This window comes from Oncorhynchus masou, chromosome 13, assembly GCF_036934945.1.
Source record: "Oncorhynchus masou masou isolate Uvic2021 chromosome 13, UVic_Omas_1.1, whole genome shotgun sequence".
Lineage (NCBI taxonomy): Eukaryota > Metazoa > Chordata > Actinopteri > Salmoniformes > Salmonidae > Oncorhynchus > Oncorhynchus masou.
Genome location: NC_088224.1, coordinates 45,796,182 through 45,814,512, shown reverse-complemented (window position 1 = coordinate 45,814,512; position 18,331 = coordinate 45,796,182). Strand labels below are relative to the sequence as shown.

General features: G+C 41.7%; 2 protein-coding genes across 3 annotated transcripts in view; both read left to right on the top strand.

The window, feature by feature from the left end:
• The first annotated feature begins 2,709 nt into the window (after window positions 1-2,709).
• LOC135551452 (ictacalcin-like) lies at window positions 2,710-4,943 on the top strand. The gene is made up of 3 exons (XM_064982667.1): window positions 2,710-2,791; window positions 4,028-4,170; window positions 4,615-4,943. Exons 2-3 carry the CDS (start codon window positions 4,033-4,035, stop codon window positions 4,753-4,755), a joined length of 279 nt encoding a protein of 92 aa, XP_064838739.1. The 5' UTR covers window positions 2,710-2,791; window positions 4,028-4,032; the 3' UTR covers window positions 4,756-4,943.
• Window positions 4,944-13,276: 8,333 nt separating this feature from the next.
• LOC135552423 (sorting nexin-27-like) overlaps window positions 13,277-18,331 on the top strand; it is a 46,332-nt gene continuing 41,277 nt past the window's right edge. Inside the window, exon 1 of one of the 2 annotated variants that reach the window (XM_064984020.1) lies at window positions 13,277-13,795. In XM_064984020.1, coding sequence (XP_064840092.1) covers window positions 13,485-13,795 — 311 coding nt within the window. In that variant the 5' untranslated portion in view covers window positions 13,277-13,484. The remainder of the gene's footprint in view (window positions 13,796-18,331) is intronic. The other variant, XM_064984019.1, reaches the window with a different exon arrangement.

Sequence of the window (18,331 nt, the reverse complement as noted above, 5' to 3'; positions counted from 1 at the left end):
CTGTCGTTTATTGTTCCAATTTCCGTTGGTCGTGTGAGTACCTGTGCTGTGTTGTTTTGGCATTCATGACGCTTGTATTGCGCAGATGATTATGGGTCTTGTCCCGTGGTGTATCACTTTTTTTGTGTTTTTGGATCTCATCCCGTGTTATTTGTTCAAGGTAATCCTCGCACTTTTTGTTTGGGTTTCAACCCTGTGTTTTGTATACGTGTTTGTTTGGTCTTATTTCCCGTGCCTTTACATGGCATGCCTTAATTTGGGTCAATAAAAAACCCTATTATGCATTCCAGCGCCTGTCTTACGACCCTTTATATCAACATGACAACAGTTATGAACTTGAAAAATGTATTACTAAACCAATTAGGCACAATTGGGCAGTCTTGATACAACATTTTGAACAGAAATACAATGGTTCATTGAATCAGTCTAAAATGATGCACATACACTGCTTCCATCTAGTGGCCAAAGTCTAAATTGTGCCTAACCTGGAATATTACAATTTGTCCTTTCTCTTGAATTTGAAAGATCATGAAAAAAAATATGGGGGAAAAAACATGTTTTTTTTCTTTGTATTATCTTTTACCAGATCTAATGTGTTATATTCTCCTACATTCACTTCACATTTCCCCAAACTTCAAAGTGTTTCCTTTCAAATGGTATCAAGAATATGCATATCCTTGCTTCAGGTCCTGAGTTACAGGCAGTTAGATTTGGGTATGACATTTTAGGCAAAAAAAAAAGTTTTTAAAAGGGTCCGATCCTTATTAAACCATAGACCACACACACTCGCACACACACAACCAACAAGACTGCATTGGTTGCTATGGTGGAGAAGGCCCTGGTCCCGAGATGTTTATCATTATGTTCAGTCAGGCTCCTATCTGACTCAACTGCTCATGGCCATGTCAGTAAGTTACAATCCCAACCTCAGAAATGTGGAATTCATTCGCTTGTGGAGGAAGAGTGGACCCACTCACTACCATAACACTCACAGTTTTATGCAGTGAGTCAGGAGGAACTCCATTTGCAGAGCTTGTCTGGAACTAGTATACATGCACATTAAGCTTCCTGACTGAGTCACAGACACACACATTCAGAACTAATTGTAAGGAGAACCAGCCCCTCACACAGTAATAGAGAAACAGATTTGTAGGTATAATGGCAGGGAGTTATGGGAGTGGTACGCAAAGCATTCACCATCTTTCTCGGTCTCCAAGTCAAGATTTACACTAACAGAGCCTGACAAAGACGTCTGACTCGAAATGCTAAACTCAATAATCTGTTAGAATATTTTATAGTGTTTGGGTCAGGGTGTCTCTTCTTCTTGCAAGCTTACGAAGAGTATCACAAGATGAAGTTGATGATAAATTGCTCAAAGCAACAAAGGAAGAGCACGGGACAGGGACACTGCCTAGGACTAACTGTGTGTGTATGTGTGTGTGTGTGGCATATCTTTGTGTAATTAACAGCAGAGATAAACAAAAGGCTGCACAAAGTGCTACAATACAGAAATTTTGTAATATGTGTTGGCGAGTAAATACTATTTTCTGCTCTGTAAATACAGTAGTATTAGGTTTATTACCGTTTACCTCATCACATAATTGTAATAAGGCACACACACACTCAAATGTGATGGAAATGGCACTGAACCAAGTCTATGCTTTACAGGGTTTATGTTATGCCCTTACATTTGATACAAATCACAATCAATTACATTATTGATACAGAGACTATTTTCATCCAGTCAATACAGCCCATGCCTCCCAGTTAAAAGCTTTGTAAAAAATGTTGGCCAAGTTGTGAAGCAATTCCTATAAGTGCATCTAAGAATCTAACTTGTGACTGAAGTTAATCGTGACCAAGGAAACCGCAGGCTTTTGGGACATGTTATTATATAAATGATACTGCATGACTCACACAAACAAGCAGGGGTGTGAAGCTATGTTCATTTCCCTCTGTCAAACACATATCCTATGTAGGGAATAGGGTGCCATTTGGGACGGAGACATGTGGTGAAATGAAATTCAAGATCTGCTGCCATACTACTTATACATACTATAAGTGAAATGTTTTCTCATAAAGTCTACTTTGCAATGTGCTACCTTTTACTTTTTGAATGGCACTCATATTACATGTAAACAACAGTATATTTATGGGTAAGTTTATCTTCTCCATAAGTACAATGTAATACAAGTCTGTAGGACATTACACTGTATGTGAACTAAACCACCAGTGCACAGTATCAATAACGTATTGTACGTAATGCAGTGCATTAAGACATATGAGTTGGCAGATTCAATGTTAGCATCATCTAATTCATTGTAAACAAGTTAAAACACTAGACCTATTTGGAAGCCCATTTTGGGCTTTAATACTTTGCAATCAAATCATTTCTAAAGCAAATCCATTCTCTGTAAACGTACAATAACAACTAAAGAATACTGGTCATAAACTCAAAGTAAGCTTAATCTAAATGCATCGATTCACCTGTATTGTGAGTAGGGCAGTGGATTCTAAGTGTATTTGTATTGCATCTGAAGGCAAGGGGAATGAATGGTTGGATATGAAAAATGAATGAAGAGAATAGTTGAAGAGTAAAATAGTTAATGTACCAGAGAGAGAGAAAGAGAGACAGGGAAGAGAGTGTAGGGAAGAAAAGAGGGAGGGATGGAGGGTGTGGTGATGTATAAAACAACCCTTACATCCCAACCTCCACCACTCCCTCTCTCTCTCTCCATACACTCACTTTTCCCTTTGCTTTCTCATTCCCCACAATTCTTCCTACATCTCGGTGAGTAGCAACTTTAATCTTGGGTTTCTTAATTGTGCTCCCTAATGTTTAAACGTCAATGTTACTGTGGTGGTTTTAAAATGTAATCCCTGCACGGTATGTTTTGTTTTGTGCACTTACATTTTTCTCTTGGTTTTTGGATTTAACCCTTCGCTCACCTGACTTCTGTTTCGGAGTTTTGCACTTTTAAACAAAATGTCCTTCTTTGGTTCCTAATGTGGTTTATTTTATTATGAGGACTTGATTCTGTAACGGAGGCTTGCAAACCAGTCATTCTGTACCAATGTGTTTTGCATTGCGGAGGACAGGTTGGGTTTAACTTATCGCTGTGAGTAGTTGTAAAATCGCAGCAGTTTGTGGTTCTCCTATTCTCATTTCCTTTACCTTACTCGCCCATCTTTCATTATTTCCTTCTCTCTCTGTCTCATCTGGATAACATTCCCTTGGCTCTACCTTTTGCTCCCTCAACCACATCCTCAAGAGCAGACACACACACGCACACGCGCACACACACACACACACACACACACACACACACACACACACACACACACACACACACACACACACACACACACACACACACACACACACACACACACACACACACACACACACACACACACACACACACACACACACACACAGAGAGAGAGGAAGACAAGATGATTAAAGAAGTGACACTTGGGGTAAACACACAGCATGTGGAAAAATATGGTGAGGTGTTATTCAGTAGAAGAGTAATCCACAGACGGGATTTGCCCAGACCGTTACATGTTTCTTCATCTGGAGCCATGTTAATTACCAGGAGAGCATGGCGTTGCCATAACAGTGCTTGTGTTTTTCACCATAGAACCTGTGGTAGAGACCATGGTTGCCTCCCAAATGGCACCCTGTTCACTATGTAGGGCCCTTGTTAAAAGTAGTGAACTATGTAGGGAAAAGGGTGCTACCATGGGCTCAGAGGAAACCAGGTTTAATTTTGATTCCTTTCATTGGAAAATACAGAGAAACACACAAGAGACAAAAGCTATGATGATGAAGCTACAGTATCATGCAATGCAACAACCATATGCTTTAAGTGAATTCATTGAAATGGTTTAATGCCCCACCGAATTGAGTTTTCATACGTTGAGAGTGATCTATAGTGAGCAAGAACAGCAATGTCCAGAAATATTTTTTATTTAGTGCTTCACTAGGTTCTGTGTCCCTCTCTGTTTTCCCCTTCAACTATAGTCACGATGTCTGGGATCCAGCAGGCCATGTCTCTCCTCATTGCCTCCTTCCACAAGTACTCTGGGAAGGAGGGGGACAAGTTGACCCTCAGCAAGGCCGAGCTGAAAGAGCTGCTCCAGGCTGAACTAGGGGAGATGCTGGGGGTGAGTGAGACTGAGCATACAATTCCTAATGATCTGAGATCAGATTTGTTTTGTTGCACTACAGCAGTGGTGTCAAACTGAATTCCTGGAGGGCCATGTGTCTGCAGATTTTTGTTATTTCCTTAAATTAAGACTGAAAGATCCAGGTGAGGGCCCTCCAGGAAGTGAGTTTGACTTTCCCTGCTCTAGAGGCAGGGTCAGTGCTCTCTCTTCCGAGATCTGTTGAGTCGGGCGAAATAGGAATACCAGAAAGATTGGGTCCATTTCTGAATACAGCTCAAATAAACAATGCTTGCTAACTCCAGCAATGGCATCCCAAAATATTTAAATTCACTAAGATGTATATCACCTTTATATCACCTTTGACCAGAAATACAGCATGTGTGTCAAGACAGTTTTCTTGTTAAGCTCCCCCTTCTTCTTCTGCTTTCTGTCGGTTTTCAGAAAGCCAGTGACAAGTCAGCAGTGGACAGAATCTTCAAGGACCTGGACTCTAACAAAGACAACACTGTTGACTTCAAGGAGTATGTCACCCTCGTGTCTTGCCTCACAGTGATGTGCAATGAGTTCTTCATAAAGAAGTAGAGCACGTACACCACTTAGTGGCCATAATACAAAACTGCAGGAGGAGACCACTCAATTTAACAGAGATTAAACAGTGAAGCAGTCTAGAGTAGTAATATTGCAGTAATATATAATAGACAGGTTGAATCTGGGAAGTTGTGCTTGTAATGCGAAGTCCATCGATAAAGAAATTTGATGAGTATGTTCCACCTGGTCTGGTGTCATTTTTTTTTTGCTGCTGTCACTTCTTCATATCACATGTTTCTTACTGAGGTTTTTCTTACTAAGATTATGTTTAAAGCCTTTCTTGTATGAAAATGTGCATCCATTTCACACAACAGGAAATAGTTGGGTTCATTCTATGCATATGCAGTGGCTTAGGCCTACATGCTATTGAGTACATATGATATGAGACATCTGCCTCTGGTGAATGTTTTAACTATTAAGCTAAACAAGAGATCAGTGGATCTGTTTAATCACCACCAAAGGTTTTGGTATAGCACATGTGTAACTTGTTAGACCCCTCAAGAATCAGGGCATGTGTCCTCAAACCTCTCTTTCTCTGTCTTCACTGAGGGGGTGGCAGCCTAGTGGCTAGAGTGTTGGACTAGTATCCGGAAGGTTACAAGTTCAAATCCCCGAGCTGACAAGGTACAAATCTGTCGTTCTGCCCCTGAACAGGCAGTTAACCCACTGTTCCAAGGCTGTCATTGAAAATAAGGATTTGTTCTTAAATGACTTGTCTTGTTAAATAAAGGTAAGTGTGGGGTCCAGGTAGGCATGTTTCTAATTGGCAACTTAATCCTACTCATATTGGAAAATGGATATTATAATAAGCAATAAAGCACAAGAGGCTGCACTATTATTTCATGAATATCACAGGTAAATGACTGTTCAGTCCAACACAAAAGGACAATGGAGGACAGGTTTAGTATACAGCTGCAGGTAGCCCAGTGGTTAGAGCGTTGGGCCAGTAACCGAGAGGTTGCTAGATCAAATCCCTGAGTTGACTATTTAAAAATCTGTCGTTCTGCCCTTGAACAAGGCTCTGTTCCTAGGCTGTCATTTGTAAATAAGCATTTGTTTAAGAAATACTTGGAACCTCATCAACATCTCACCAAACATATAGAATTAACTGCAAAAAAAAGACAATAGGCCTACTGCAGTGGCATGACTTTCAAATTGGTTCACTCCTACAGACAGTGTAGCTTGCTAAGTAAAGCAGGCAGACAAGCATCAAGGCATTCAGTTATTGTTTGTTAGAATGGGCCAAATGAGTGACCTACGTGACTTTGAGCTTGGTATGATCGTCAGTGCCAGGCACACCGGTTCCAGTTTCTCAGAAACGTCCGGCCTCCTGGGCACGCAGGACACGTTCTATGGTTTACCAAGAATGGTGCTACAAAACTAAAAACATCCAGTCAGTAGCAGTCCTATGGACGAAAACAGCTTGTTGATGAGAGAGGTCAGAGGAGAATGGCAAACAGGCAAATAATGTGGTACATTAGTGGTGGGCAGAACGGCATCTCGGGAAACGCTTGTCTCGTCGGTCCTTTTTACTGATAGGCATTTGCAGCAGACAACCACACAGGGTTCCACTCCTAGCCTTGATGATATCGGAGCAAGTATGTTGTTGCTGGGATCCTTATTATGGGTGATTTTGACCATGTTAAGGTGTGTCTGGACTATTCTCAGGAAATGGATTACAACAATTTGTTAACATTCCAACGAGACAGAATTCCATCATATACTTTGTCATTACTAACTTTGCGGACTTTTATAGTACCCCTACAACAATGTCACCTTTGGGTCTCAGTGATCATAATATTGAAGTTCTGTCACTTACACAATCATCAAGAAAGTAATTCAACCATTGAAAGAGTTAAGCATCAGTGGATGTGGCTAATGGTTTTCCCTCACAGGAGGTTGGTGGCACATTAATTGGGGAGGACGGGCTCGTGGTAGTAGCAGGAGCGTAATACGTGAAATGGTGTCAAATACATCAAACACATGGTTTCTATGTGTTTTGATGCCATTCCATTTACTCTGTTCCAGACATTATTATGAGCAGGCCTCCACTCAGCATCCTCCACTCAGCATCCTCCACTCAGCATCCTCCACTCCGCATCATCCACTCAGCCTCCTCCACTCCGCATCCTCCACTCCGCATCATCCACTCAGCATCCTCCACTCCGCATCCTCCACTCAGCATCCTCCACTGCTTTCCCTCCTTAAATGGCCGGAAGTAACAAATGTGGAGAGCACACAGCAGAAAACAGACCATTTCTATAACACCCTCAATCACGCCATTGCAGCTTACTTCCCAGAACAGGTGGCTAGGATAAGGAGTGGATTTCACCTAGAATCAAAGAGCTGATAAAAAGCAGACAGAAAGCCTTCAGTGAAAAAGACTGGCCTTCATGGCACGCTCTGAGGAACAAAACCCAGAGAGAGATCAAGATCAAGACAGCAAGATCAACATTCTACCACACTGAAATCCAGAAAAACAAGAGGGAGAACCCAGCAACATGGTACCATCAAATTGAATCTCTGACCAGCAGTAAAAAGACCATTTCCATCAAAGTTGACGGGCTCGACCCAGAAAACCATTCTGCTATTGCCAGTGCTACACTCTTATAAAAAAAGGTTATTCGGCTGTCCCTATAGGATAACCCTATTTGGCTCCAGCTTGAACCCTTTTGGGTTCTATGTAGAACCCTCTGTGGAACTCAAAAAGGTTCTACCTGGAACCAAAATTCAAAAGGCACTCACATCTGAGCTATCTTTGTTGTAGGTGCATGGTAACAGTTGAACAAAATGAGAAAAAATAAGAAACCTGCACACTGCTCTTGCTAGTATCACTGCTCTTTATTAAGCTTTACGTATTGGCCTCTATCTGGAACCAAAAACATTTTTTTAAAGGGTTCTCCCATGGGGACAGAACCCTTTTAGGTCCTAGATAGCAGCTTTTTTTCTAAGAGTGTATAAATTACAAGTTTTAATCTGTCACCACATCAGTACCACAACTAATGCTTTCAGACCAACATGCATTCTTACCAGCTATGCCACTCCCTACTGTTGAACCATGGGAAATGGATAGGATAGGATAGGATAAAGGATAGAGGCCTAGGATAGGATAAAGTAATCCTTCTCACCCCCCCCTTAAATGATTTAGATGCACTATTGTAAAGTGGCTGTTCCACTGGATGTCAGAAGGTGAATTCACCAATTTGTAAGTCGCTCTGGATAAGAGCGTCTGCTAAATGACTTAAATGTAATGTAATGTAAATGCACATGAGACAACTCTCCGTTCAGAAAGGCCTCAGGTCCTGGCCTCATCAGTGGCAGTTTCATTAGGATTGTGAAGGTTTTGTTGCTGAATGGGTAACACAGGATATCCAAACGAACATCTTCAACCAACAGTTCAGCTGCTTCAAGGGTAGCTCAACCACCCACTGCCTTGTAACCATGGCAGACCAGCTGACATCAGAAGTACTTGGGTCTTGACAGACTACAGCAAGGCCTTTGATCTTGTGGATTACACCATTTGCAATGAAACCTTTTGCAATTATCTGTCCAACCTGAGTCCATGGATTTTTTACTTCATTTTCTGACCAGAGCTAGGTGACAAGATACATAAGACTGTACTCTCTTGTGGCCTCCCCCAGGGCACACAGCTTGGTCCAATTGTATTGTGGCTCACATCATGGTGCATCAGAGGGCACCCTGTCCAACTCCTGGACCTTTGTGGATGATCTGAACCTTTTATTTTTTAACTAGGCAAGTCAGCCTACCCCAGCCAAACCCTAACCCAGACAACGCTGGGACAATTGTGCACCGCCCTATGGGACTCCCAATCACATCCGATTGTGATACAGCCTGGAATTGAACCAGTGTCTGTAGTGACACCTCAAGCACCGAGATGCAGTGCCTTAGACCACTGCGCCAATCGGGAGCCCAGGTCTCAACCTCATCGAATCCAGACCCATATGTGACATTCCCAACATATAGCAAAACCTCAATCAAGAGTGTGCAAAGCAGTCATCAAGGCAAAGGGTGGCTACTTTGAAGAATCTAAAATATATTTTGATTTGTTTAACACTTTTTTGGTTACTACATGATTCCATATGTGTTATTTCATAGTTTTGATGTCTTCACTATTATTCTACAATGTAGAAAATAGCAAAAAATAAAGAAAAACCCTTGAATGAGTCGGTGTGTCCAAATTTTTGACTGATACTGTATTTATAATAGTAGAGGAAAGACATTTAACATTAAGGGTGCGTTTGTAAATTCACTCTGCCAATCTACTCCGATGTGCCTGAACGTAGAATAATTTATGAATTTACGAATGCTCAACACCCGTTGAATGTGGCCAGTGTCAGTAAACATTGGCAAAAAAGCGTAAATAAATTGTTGCCAGCAGCCAGTTACAGTCACCAACGCTCTAGATAACATGAAAACAGCCTAACCAGCTCTGCTAGTGGGAGTAAAATGATCAGACTGAGGTGTTCTCTCATTTGTGTCTGGAAGTAGCTAGCAAGCTAGCCAACGATAGCCAGTTAGCTTGATGCTTGACTGCCGTTGCAAGGCCAGAAACTCTCTGAATTTACGAATGGACAATCTGACAATGCTCTGAATTTACAAACGCCCAGAGGGCACTCCAGATTGAATTTACGAACACAGCCTAAAATGCAGGTTCATTACCGGTTAACTGTAATTTGTGATGCAAAGTGGTCTAAAATGATTGTGATGTTTTATGGAACCCACGGTATTGTTGAATACTCTATTTGGATTGGCTTAAAGGGCAATCTAGAGTGTAAATTCAAAATTAGAGTTTGCTTTGATATCCGTGTGACAGATTCACTTTATCGAGTGTATTTCAGGTAGCCTAAACGGTCCAGTGCTTTTATCTGCCCAAAGGTATCTTCACTCATGTCTGGATAGGTATTTTGGAAGGAGGGAAGTGTCACGTTCTGACCTTTATTTCCTTTGTTTTGTCATTATTTACTATGGTCAGGGCGTGAGTTGGGGTGGGCAGTCTATGTTTGTTTTTCTATGATTTTGGGATTTCTATGTTTCAGCCTAGTATGGTTCTCAATCAGAGGCAGGTGTCATTAGTTGTCTCTGATTGAGAATCATACTTAGGTAGCCTGAGTTTCACTGTTTGTTTGTAGGTGATTGTCTATGTTAGTTGTTTGTGTCAGCACAGTTCTCATTATAGCTTTACGGTCGTTATTTGTTTATTGTTTTGTATAGTTTGTATTCAGTGCTTTCTTTAATTAAAAAATCATCATGAACGCATACCACGCTGCATTTTGGTCCGCTCCTTACGACGATCGTGACAGGAAGCATATATTAGTCAAGCTATAGCCTACTTTTACTTGTAATGTTTTAGTTCAGAATTCTCAGTCAAAACAACACATTTTTGAGACTAATCACTTGATTTGAGTAACTTTGAAAGAAATTGCAACTTTATATTCTGACCTAGACAGGTGGCCTCGCACCCTAGGAATTGACATGTACGGTGCATTTGGAAAGTATTCAGACCCCTTGACTTCTTCCAAATTTTGTTTCGTTACAACCTTATTCTAAAATGGATTACATAAATGTTTTTTTTCCTCATTAATCTACATACAAAGCAAAAACAGATTGGACATGACTTGGAAAGGCACACACCTGTCTATATCAAATAAAATAAAATAAAATGTTATTTGTCACATGCGCCGAATACAACAGGTGTAGGTGGACATTACAGTGAAATTCTTACATACAAGCCCTTAATCAACAATTCAGTTTTAAGAAAATTACATTTAAGTAAAAAATATATAAGTAAAAAATAAGAAATAAAAGTAACAAATTATTAAAAAGCAGCAGTCAAATAACAATATCGAGGCTATATACAGGGGGTACCGCTACAGAGTCAATGTGAAGGGGCACCGGTTAGTCAAAGTAATTGAGGTAATATGTACATGCAGGTAAAGTTAAAGTGACTATTGAAAGACAATTAACAGAGAGTAGCAGCAGCGTAAAATGTGGTGGTGGGGGCGGGGAGGGGGGAGGGGGGGGGCAATGCAAATAGTCTGGGTAGCCATGTGATTAGCTGTTCAGGAGTCTTATGGCATGGAGGTAGAAGCTGTTGAGAAGCTTTTTGTACCTAGACTTGGCACTCCGGTAGCAGAGAAAACAGTATATGACTAGGGTGGCTGTAGTCATTGACAATTTTAGGGCCTTCCTCTGACACCGCCTGGTATAGAGGTCCTGGATGGCAGGAAGCTTGGCACTAGTGATGTACTCGGCCGTATGCACTACCCTCTGTAGTGCCATGAGGTCGGAGGCCGAGCAGTTAACATACCAGGTGTAGAACTTCTTGAGGATCTGAGGACCCATGCCAAATCTTTTCAGTCTCCTGAGGGGGAATAGGTTTTGTCGTGCCCTCTTCACAACTGCCTCGGTGTGCTTGGATCATAAAAGTTTGTATGTGATGTGGACACAAAGGAACTTGTAGCTCCCAACCTGCTCCACTACAGCCCCGTTGATGATAATGGGGGCGTGCTAGGTCCTCCTTTTCCAGTAGTCCACAATCATGGGGCGGCCCGTCAGGAATTCCAGGAATTCCAGGATCCAGTTGCAAAGGGAGGTGTTTAGTCCCAGAGTCCTTAGATTAGTGATGAAATATGAGGCCACTATGGTGTTGAACGCTGAGCTGTAGTCAATGAATTGCATTCTCACATAGGTGTTCCTTTTGTCCAGGGGTGAAAGAGCAGTGTGGAGTGCAATATAGATTACATAATCTGTGGATCTTTTGGGGTGGTATGCAAATTGGAGTGGGTATAGGGTTTCTGGAATAATGGTGTTTATGTGAGCCATGACCAGCCTTTCAAAGCACTTCATGGCTACAGACGTGAGGACTACGGGTCGGTAGTCATTTAGGCAAGTTACCTTGGTGTTGTTGGGCACAAGGACTATGGCGGTCTGCTTGAAACATGTTGGTATTTCAGACTCAGACAGAGAGAGGTTGAAAATGTCAGTGAAGACACTTGCCAGTTGGTCAGCGGATGCTCGGAGTACACGTCCTGGTAATCCGTCTGGCCCTGCGGCCTTGTTAATGTTGACCTGTGTGAACACGCTGCGGAGAGCGTGATCACACAGTCGTCTGGAACAGCTGTGCTCTCATGCACGTTTCGGTGTTACTTGCCTCGAAGCGAGCATAGAAGTTATTTAGCTCGTATGGTAGGCTCGTGTCACTGGACAGCTCTCAGCTGTGCTTCCCTTTGTAGTCCGTAATAGTTTGCAGGCCCTGCCACATCCGACGAGCATCAGAGCCGGTGTAGTGCGATTCAATCTTAGTACTGTATTGACGCTTTGCCTGTTTGATGGTTTGTCGGAGGGCATAGCAGGGTTTCTTATAAGCTTCCGGGTTACAGTCCCGCTCCTTGAAAGCGGCAGCTCTACCCTTTAGCTCAGTGTGCTTGTTGTGTGTAATCCATGGCTTCTGGTTGGGGTATGTACGTGTAGTTGTTTTTCTTTCAGAGTGTAATGAATTCCTACTAAAGAATAGTAGGCTGATACACATTCAATTTCATTAGGTGGCACTTGCACCTGTAACAATTTGTTTGTGTATCGCCATAATACCTCACGGAAGGCCCTTTTCCTTCCTCTCTTCTTGTGTGGTGTGAGAAAGTGCCCATTTATTATGTTGGAGATAAGTAAATAGTATATGCATATTCTACATGTACATTCTACATTCTACATATTCTATATGCATATTCTACATATTCTACATGCCACTACTCCCTAACACTGTAAGCTAAATGTAGTTTATAGGAGGTGCTATGTCCCTGTTCTCTAAGGGGTAACAGTAGAGTAACCATAGTCTTGTGTTTCTCTTTTCCAGCCATGCCTCAGTACTACTTCTATTCCACAGGTGTCTGATCGGACAGTAGCAGTCTACACTCAGACTGGGGAGGGGAGGGTCACTATTGTGCAAAGATGGTAGTACATCAGAGGGTAAATACCATCTAATCTTCTAATTTAGAAGAGGATGCTGCACTACAGCTGGGTTTAGACAGGCAGCCCAATTCTGATATTTTTTATGCTAATTGGTATTTTGACCAATCACATCAAGTCTTCACGTCAGATCTTTTTCAGAGCTGAGCTAATTGGTCAAAATGCCAATTTAGTGAACATTTTTCATCAGAATTGGTCTCCCTGTCGAGATGACCATCAAAATAAAGCACATCTAGAGAATGTTCACTAGCTGGCTTGAAATTTAATTGAATAGCAATGTGAGAGCATTTACTCACAACTTTATCCATATATTTACAAAGAATTTTGCATTTATAAAAAAAAATGCAATTCAAGAGGTTGTGTGTGGATAGTAAATTATAATTGTGCGTTGTTTTGTTTATGGTACACATTTGTGAGTTGTACTCTATCTCCGTATGGGGTCTCGTGATGCGATCGAGGGGCGGGTTAATGACAAGGAGCTCCTTTGAAGTGTATTTCTGAGGGAGTTATTTTACGCTGGCCGGGTTGAATTGTAATCACGCTGGCATGGGAAAACCATAGGCATTAAAACCAGGGGGGGGCACTTGCTTCACGCCCGGGAGGTAGCCCGTCCCCGATTTCAAATCGAATGTAATCTTTCAGCCGGTACAAAAACGTGTACACGGGCGAGATTAATCGAACTCTCTGTTGTTTTGAATCCGCTAGACACAGACTGGAGGGGGTACGGCTTTGATTAGAAGATGGCGGATGTTGAAGGCGATGAAATTCGGTCGGCTCTCCTTTCGGCTTCCAGTAATGGACCCGCTGCAGGTTCGGTAGTCGGTACCGGAGGCCAAAATGCTACCCAGGTGACGTCAGGTCCACGGATGGTTAGAATTGTAAAGTCAGAATCTGGATATGGATTCAACGTTCGTGGACAAGTTAGCGAAGGAGGACAACTGCGAAGCATTAATGGGGAATTGTACGCCCCTCTTCAGCATGTCAGTGCTGTTTTGCCTGGAGGGGCTGCGGACCGAGCTGGCATATCAAAGGGTGATAGGATTCTTGAGGTGTAAGTCTGCTTTCTTTACCCATAATAGCGGTCGTTAGCTTCCTAGCTGGCATATCCACCAAGACTGGCTAGTTAACGTTAGCAAGCTAGCTAGCTATCTAGCTACGTCTAACTTAGCTAGCTAGGTTAATTGTCAACTCTACCTCTGATTTTAAAACTAGCTAGCTAAGTTAGCTGTCCAGAGTCAATATATACTATATATACGCAAGTATGTGGACATCCCTTCAAATGAGTGGTTTCGGCTATTTCAGCCACACCAGTTGCTGACAGGTGTGTAAAATCGAGCTCACAGACATGCAATCTCCATACACATACATTGGCAGTAGCTAGTGGCACCGTCATAGGATGCCACCTTTCCAACAAGTCAGTTCCTCAAATGTATGACCTTGTAGAACTTCCCTGGTCAGCTGTTATTGTGAAGTGGAAATGTCTAGCAACAACGTGGTAGGCCACACAAGCTCGCAGAACGGGACCACCGATCCAAACTGCATCTGGACGCAACTTGAGCACAATAACCGTTCCTCGATAGCTTCATAAAATGGGCTTCCACGGCCCGAGCAGCCACACACAAGATCACCATGTATAATGCCAAATGTCGGCTGGAGTGGTGTAAAGGTCACCGCCACTGGACTCTGGAGCAGTGGAAACTGGTTCATCACCATGGCAGTCCGACGGACGAATCTGGGTTTGTCGGATGCCAAGAGAACACTCCCTGCCCCATTGCATAGTGCCAACTGTACAGTTTGGTGGAGGAGGAATCATAGTCTGGGGCTGTTTTTTATGGTTCGGGCTAGGCCACTCAGTTCCAGTTAAGGGAAATCTTAACGCTACTGCATACACATAACATTATAGAACAGGGGTAGGCATCCCTGGTCCTGGAGTGCTGCAGCATGTTCATGGTTTTTGATTTAACCAACCTGGACCAAGTGTGTGGAATTTAGTCAGTCACTGAACTGATCAATTAGCTCAGTTGGTCAGGTGTGGTGCCTAGTTGGAACAGTCCTGAGGAACAGGGTTACTTACCCCTATGATTCTGTGCTTCCAACTTTGTGGCAACAGTTTGGAGAAGGTCCTTTTCTGTTTCAGAATGACAATGCCCCCAAGCACAAAGCGAGGCCCATACAGAAATGGTTTGTTGGGACTGGTGTGGAAGAACTTGACTGGCCTGCACTGAGCCCTGACCTCAACCCCATCGAACACCTTTGGGATGAATTGGAACGCTGACTGTTAGCCATACCTAATCGTCCAACATCAGTGCCCGACCTCACTAATGCTCTTGTGGCTGAATGGAAGCAAGTCCCCCCCAGCAATGTTCCAACAACCAGTGGAAGTCTTCCCAGAAGAGGGGAGGCTGTTATAGCAGCTCCATAGTAATGCCCATGATTTTGGAATGAGATGTTCGACGAGCATGTGTGCATATACTTTTAGCCATTTAGTGTATGTATCTGGGGAGGACATTTCTCAATGGACAATTATCATTGTTACTTGCTGTAAATATGTACAGTACCAGTCAAAAGTTTGGACACACCTACTCATTCAAGTTTTTAAAATTTGATTTACTATTTTCTACACTGTAGAATAATAGTGAAGACAAACTATGAAACACATGGAATCATGTAGTAACCAAGTTCTAAACAAATCCAAATTTATTTTATATTTGAGATTCTTCAAAGTAGCCAACCTTTGCCTTGATGACAGCTTGGCATTTTCTCAACCAGCGTCATGAGGAATGTTTTTCCAACAGTCTTGAAGGAGTTCCCACATATGCTGAGCACTTGTTGGCTGCTTTTCCTTCACTCTGCGGTCAAGCAAAGCACCATCACACCATACATGCTGAGATCATCCGTTCACCTACTCTATGTCTCACAAAGACACAGCGGTTGGAACCAAAAATTGCAAATTTGTATTCTTCAGACCAAAGGACAGATTTCCACTGGTCATGTTTCTTAGCACAAGCAAGTCTCTTCTTATTATTGGTATCCTTTAGTAGTGGTTTCTTTGCAGCAATTCAACCATGAAGGCCTGATTCACGCAGTTTCCTCTGAACAGTTGTTGAGATGTCTGTCACTTGAACTCTGTGAAGCATTTATTTTGGCTGCAAACTGAGGTGCATTTAACGATAATGAACTTATCCTCTGCAGCAGAGGTAACTCTGGGTCTTCTTTTCCTGTAGTGGTCCTCATGAGAGCCAGTATCATCATAGCGTTGGATGGTTTTTGCAAATGCACTTGAAGAAACTTTAAGAATAGAGTTTTTAATTTTTTCAGATTGACTGACCTTCATGTCTTAGTAATGATGGACTGTCGTTTCTCTTTGCTTATTTGAGCTGTTCTTGCCATAATATGGACTTGGTCTTTTACCAAATAGGGCTATCTTCTGTATTCTACCTCTACCTTGTTACACCAACTGATTGGCTCAAATGCATTAAGAATGAAAGAAATTACACAAATTAACTTTTAACAGGCACACCTGTATATCAAAATGCAATTCAGGCGACTACCACATGAAGCTGGTTGAGAGACTGGCAAGAGTGTGCAAAGCTGTCATCAAGGCAAAGGGTGGCTACTTTGAAGAATGTCAAATATAAAATTATATTTTGATTTGTTTAACACTTTTTTTTGGTAACTACATGATCCCATATGTGTTATTTCATAGTTTGTCTTCAGTATTATTCTACAATGTAGAACATAGTAAAAATAAAGATCTGTGTGTAATATATATAAACTTTTAGTGCATTTACGAGGCATTACAATACATTGTGAGATACACGTTGCCGACTTCAGATGAGTACTGTGGGGCTTGGACTCTAGACATTTTTGTGAGAAGACCGATATCTGGTATGTCTCATGGTCTGACAAACAAGTTGTAGCTCAGCCATCTTCCACTGCAGATGCGGAAGGCCCACATAGTTGGATGCGAATTGAGATGCAGCCCATGCCAAAAAAACTATAGCTTAAACGGACAGATTTTGATGGTTATTTAAAAATATATATATATATTTCTACCGTTCAAAATTTTGGGGTCACTTAGAAGTTTCCTTATTTTTCAAAGAAAGACCATTTTGTGTCCATTTTAAAATAACATCAAATTGATCAGAAATACAGTGTAGACATTGTTAATGTTGTAAATGACTATTGTAGTTGGAAACAGCAGATTTTTTTTAATGGAATAGGTGAACAGAGGCCCATTGGGGCGACAGGGTAGCCTAGTGGTTTTAGCGTTGGACTAGTAACCGGAAGGTTGCAAGTTCAAATCCCAGAGCTGACAAGGTACAAATCTGTCGTTCTGCCCCTGAACAGGCAGTTAACCCAATGTTCCTAGGCCGTCATTGAAAATAAGAATTTGTTCTTAACTGACTTTCCTAGTTAAATAAAGGTAAAAAATAAAAACAAAATAAAATTATCAGCAACCATCACTCCTGTGTTCCAATGGCACGTGGTGTTAGCTAATCCAAGTTTTATCATTTTAAAATGCTAATTGATCATTAGAAAAACCTTTTGCAATTATGTTAGCACAGCTGAAAACTGTTGTGCTGTTTAACTTCGATATAGGGGGCGCTCTTTTCATTTTTGGATAAAAAAAACGTTCCCGTTTTAAACAAGATATTTTGTCACGAAAAGATGCTAGACTATGCATATAATTGACAGCTTTGGAAAGAACACGCTCAGATGTTTCCAAAACTGCAAAGATATTGTCTGTGAGTGCCACAGAACTAATGCTACAGGTGAAACCAAGATGAAATTTCATACAGGAAATGCCCCAGATTTTGAATGCGCTGTGTTCCAATGTCTCCTTATATGGCTGTGAATGTGCCTGGAATGAGCCTACACTTTCTGTCGTTTCCCCAAGGTGTCTGCAGCATTGTGATGTATTTGTAGGCATATCATTGGAAGATTGACCATAAGAGACTACATTTACCAGGTGTCCGCTTGGTGTACTCCGTCGAAATTATCTCCAGCTGCGTCCACTTTTCCATTTGGTTCAGAGAAGAAAGGCAACTGCCACGAATGATTTATCATCGAATAGAGATGTGAAAAACACCTTGAGGATTGATTCTAAACAACGTTTGCCATGTTTCTGTCGATTATTATGGAGTTAATTTGGAAAAACGTTTGGCGTTGTCATGACTGAATTTTCGGGGTTTTTTCTTAGCCAAACGTGATGAACAAAACGGAGCTGTTTCTCATACACAAATCGTCTTTTTGGAAAAACTGAACATTTGCTATCTGACTGAGAGTCTCCTCATTGAAAACATCCGAAGTTCTTCAAAGGTAAATGATTGAATGCTTTTCTTGTTTTTGTGAAAATGTTGCCTGCTGAATGCTAGGCTTAATGCTATCTATCAATACTCTTACACAAATGCTTGTGTAGCTATGGTTGAAAAGCATATTTTGAAAATCTGAGATGAGTGTTGTTAACAAAAGGCTAAGCCAATATATTTATTTAATTTCATTTGCGATTTTCATGAATAGTTAACGTTGCGTTATGCTAATGAGCTTGAGGCTATGATTACGCTCCCGGATACGGGATTGCTCG

Excerpts from the sequence above, each read along its gene's own strand:
- LOC135551452 (XM_064982667.1), top strand. The coding sequence starts at position 4,033 with ATGTCTGGGATCCAGCAGGCCATGTCTCTCCTCATTGCCTCCTTCCAC. Across the intron at positions 4,171-4,614 it reads AACTAGGGGAGATGCTGGGG|AAAGCCAGTGACAAGTCAGC; the intron begins GTGAGTGAGACT and ends GTCGGTTTTCAG.